The sequence below is a fragment of the Anguilla anguilla genome, chromosome 12 (genome assembly GCF_013347855.1).
Source record: "Anguilla anguilla isolate fAngAng1 chromosome 12, fAngAng1.pri, whole genome shotgun sequence".
NCBI classification, from domain to species: domain Eukaryota; kingdom Metazoa; phylum Chordata; class Actinopteri; order Anguilliformes; family Anguillidae; genus Anguilla; species Anguilla anguilla.
Window position 1 is genome coordinate 41472965 of NC_049212.1, and position 3702 is coordinate 41476666.

The 3702-nt window shown below is 40.0% G+C and overlaps 1 protein-coding gene across 1 annotated transcript; it reads left to right on the plus strand.

The window, feature by feature from the left end:
• LOC118209498 (olfactory receptor 4S1-like) lies at positions 1-1729 on the plus strand. Its single transcript, XM_035384827.1, has 2 exons — positions 1-168; positions 276-1729. Exons 1-2 carry the CDS (start codon positions 149-151, stop codon positions 1285-1287), a joined length of 1032 nt encoding a protein of 343 aa, XP_035240718.1. The 5' UTR covers positions 1-148; the 3' UTR covers positions 1288-1729.
• The last annotated feature ends 1973 nt before the right edge of the window (positions 1730-3702 follow it).

Consider the following 3702-nt stretch of genomic DNA (forward strand, 5'->3'; position numbering starts at 1 on the left):
TGTACTGTTAGAAACCAAATGAAGTCGTCAGCCTTTTGGCTTCAACATCGGAAAGTGATATATTTTTTTGATATATGAAGCTATTGATGTTAATTTCAAAAAATTTGGTAGGATATTTCAGCTATATAGTTCATTGAAATTTATTCAAATGACAAGCATTGTGAACAGGTAATATCAGAGCGAGATAATTTTGGAATAAGAAGTCCACAAGCCTTTGTACAATACAGACATCTGCTTATTGCTGATCTTCTGTACTATTCCTGTTTGTGGTGCAGGAGAAATTATCATCGGAAAAACTGGCGCAGGAACAGCTCAGAACCTCCCCGGTGTTTTATACGCAACTGTTACAAAACGACCATGGAAAATTCCACCACAATAGTGTTTATTCTACAAAGACTGAATGAGACGATGTCTACCAAACACGCATACTTTGCTGTCACTTTACTCGTTTACCTTTTTATTATTTTCGTGAACTTGACTTTGATCGTGACAATTATTTTGGAGAGAACACTCCATGAGCCCATGTTTATTTTTCTGTGTAGCTTGTGTGTAAATGGGATATTAGGTGCCTGTACATTTTATCCCAAATTATTGGTGGATTTTTCATCGGACTTCAGTGTTACTTCGTATAAAGCTTGTATGAGTCAAATTTTTGTATTATACACCTACGTCTGCTGCGAACTTAATACGTTAGCAATGATGGCTTATGACAGGTATATCGCGATATGCAAGCCGCTCAATTATCACTCCATCATCACGCCTCGGAAGGTGATGAAATTGCTGCTTTTTACCTGGCTTTTTTCCATCTGTGAATCAGCTTTTGCGGTGGTCCTGATAGCCAGACTACCTCTCTGTGGATTCAACATCGACAAGATTTATTGTACAGGTTGGGCAGTGGTAAAGCTGTCATGTGTGGATACCACGATCAGCAACGTATACGGGTCCATTTTCGCGTTTTTTCATGTTGCACAGGTTGTGCTGATCTTGATTTCTTATGTTGATATCATCAAAGCCTCTGTGCGATCCCAGGAAGAACGGAATAAGTTCATGCAGACCTGTTTGCCCCATTTAATCTCATTAACCAACTTCACAGTCTCCGTCTTTTTTGACCTCATGTACGCTCGCTATGGTCCCCCCAGTCGTCTGCTGGCTTTCCGCAATTTCATGTCCGTGGAGTACCTCGTTGTTCCACCAATCCTGAATCCCCTCATTTATGGCCTGAAACTGAACCAGATCCGCCGGAGAATATTTAGGATTTGCAGCCAGAGAAGACGTACTTTAAAGTGAATGTTTCTACTTTGTCCAGTGTGGAAAAATAATATCCCGTCTACAAATGTTTTCATAAAAATGACAACAGGATAAAAGGAATATCTCTAAACACATGAACAAAATGATTCTAAAATGCAGCACAGCTTTAGATATTCCCGGTAGTAATATAGGCCCTTCTTGGTCTAGTGGCCTAGTTTGGCTTACATTATGTTTTCGTTATACGCAAAACTTTGTGGGTCATGGGTTGTGTTCCCTTGCCTTGCCTTGCTTTGCCTTGCCTTGTGTGTAAAATAATTGTCCTTACGGCACATTCGGAGTTGGAAAACCCAGACAAATGCAAACTGGAATGAGTCTCGTTTTTCCCTATGTTTAGACTCATTTCAGTTAGAATCCTTTTGTTCAAATCCACTCAAGACAGTAAAAAATGTAGATAGCATTTTAAGTTGCAGTGAAAAAAATAAAACTCAGAATGTCCTGGTGTTTCTCCTAAATTATTCTTTCTCTTAGCTATTTACAAAAATATCACTGAAAAAAGATGTATATTTTTGATATAGTAACAGAAACGTAGAACAATATTTTTAATGAGGTCTGTTATTCATACTTGAATTTAGTGTTCAGTCAGTGCTGGGGAAACTACTCTGAACGTGTAGCTGCACAAACTACCAATTACATCATACTGAAAGCTGAACTGCCCCAAAGTAACCCTAAACAGAAATATTGCATGTAAAACTACAAAAACTCAAAAATGTAGTTCAAACTACGTTGTAAAAAATGATCATTATCATGTCGCCCAGACATGGCGTGCATGTGAGCAACGCCTTCTATTTGCACACGGGGAGAAAAACTATACAGCTCAGTGTGGAAAACCAGCAATGTGTGGCAATTGGCAGTTCACCATTGGCAATTATAGTGGAGCAGAGTGCTTCTCACCAATCAGGATTAGAAAGAGGAGGATTATTTGGTCAAAGGGATTTGAAAAATATATATTTTAGGGCCAAAAGTATTTATTGTACTTAACTGCACCTCAAGCTTACGAAATAGATAATAACAACTACAACCATTGCGCAAATTAGAATATAGTTTGTTACCAAGAAACTGCTGCAAAAGACAATTAAACTGCTAGTTTACCTACATGTAGCTCCCCAACACAGTGTTTAATACATATTAAGTCTTATACTGTACATGTAAATAATTAGCATTATTATTGGATTCGTCTTGGCACCTTGGAGCAGAGCATGCTGTCGTTTTGGCTGCTTTAAATGACTTTTTAAGATACACTGAAAATAATATCACAAAAATAATCATGGAAAATAATCAAAAATAAATATTTCCCATTCACATTTATATGGGCACATTATTGCACTGCACCGGAAAAGTCCCAAGATTTTTAAATGCAATGAACAGGTACTGCCAGCAGAAACATGTTGCGGTCATGTAATAAAGAAATTCTGGTTTGACCTTGACCTGGTTTGAGTTTGTGAGGCTATTTGGCACAGTACAAGATGAACACCTTCCAACTACTCTACTAAAAGCTAATAAGGATGCTCAAGTGACAGCAGTCTGATGGAAAGTCACAATAAGACACAAGTATCCTGAGACTCAACATCATTCGTTTAAGAGGGACATTTAACGGGGCGAAGTAGCTTAACAGGGTGACATAGCTCAGAAGGTAAGAGCGGTTGTCTGGCAGTCGGAGGGTTGCCGGTTCGATCCCCCACCCTGCGCATGTCGAAGTGTCCCTGAGCAAGACACTTGACCCCTAATTGCTCTGGTGAATGCGAGGCATCAATTGTAAAGCGTTTTGGATAAAAGCGCTATATAAATGTAGTCCATTTAGTCATTTACATTCCCACAGCTCAGCTCCGAGAGCTGGGACAAAATACAGTTCTGACAGACAGACAGAAACACGCTGAAAAAGTCAGAAGAAGGATAAATGCAGAACAGTATTTTCGGTATCACAGAAGCATCAGAGGTGAGGTTCTGTGCTCAGTACCGTAAGACTCATTGTAGATATTAGCGAAATGAAACAAGTGTAAAAGTTTCAGAATTTAAAACATCAAGTGAAGTTTTGACGCTTAGATCACCCATTGCTTTCAGAAGAACAATGAAACCACATTTAACTCAGCCAAAATCCAGGAACAGGGAATACTTGCAGTATTACCATTATCCTTAAATACATCTGACAACGGCTTGCAGCACATGAGTGGGCACCACGATCTTGGATCAGATCTGGCCTCTGCCAGTGCCGACTGTGGTCGGCAGCTCCACGGGGCGGTGCATAATGGGTATGGATATGAGAGGATATGAGCAGGATACAGTCAGTAGGGGTGTAGCATTGTTCATTGATCTAGCGACTCCTGCTGGCCTTCCAGGTGCCTGTGGTTTGCTCTCTCTGTGCACGTGTATGGTTGGGCCTCCTCCACTCCTGCTCTA

Bases quoted from the DNA above. Each gene is read 5' to 3' on its own strand.
- LOC118209498 (XM_035384827.1), top strand. From the start codon at position 149: ATGACAAGCATTGTGAACAG. The intron at 169-275 runs GTAATATCAGAG...TTTGTGGTGCAG, and splicing joins ATGACAAGCATTGTGAACAG to GAGAAATTATCATCGGAAAA.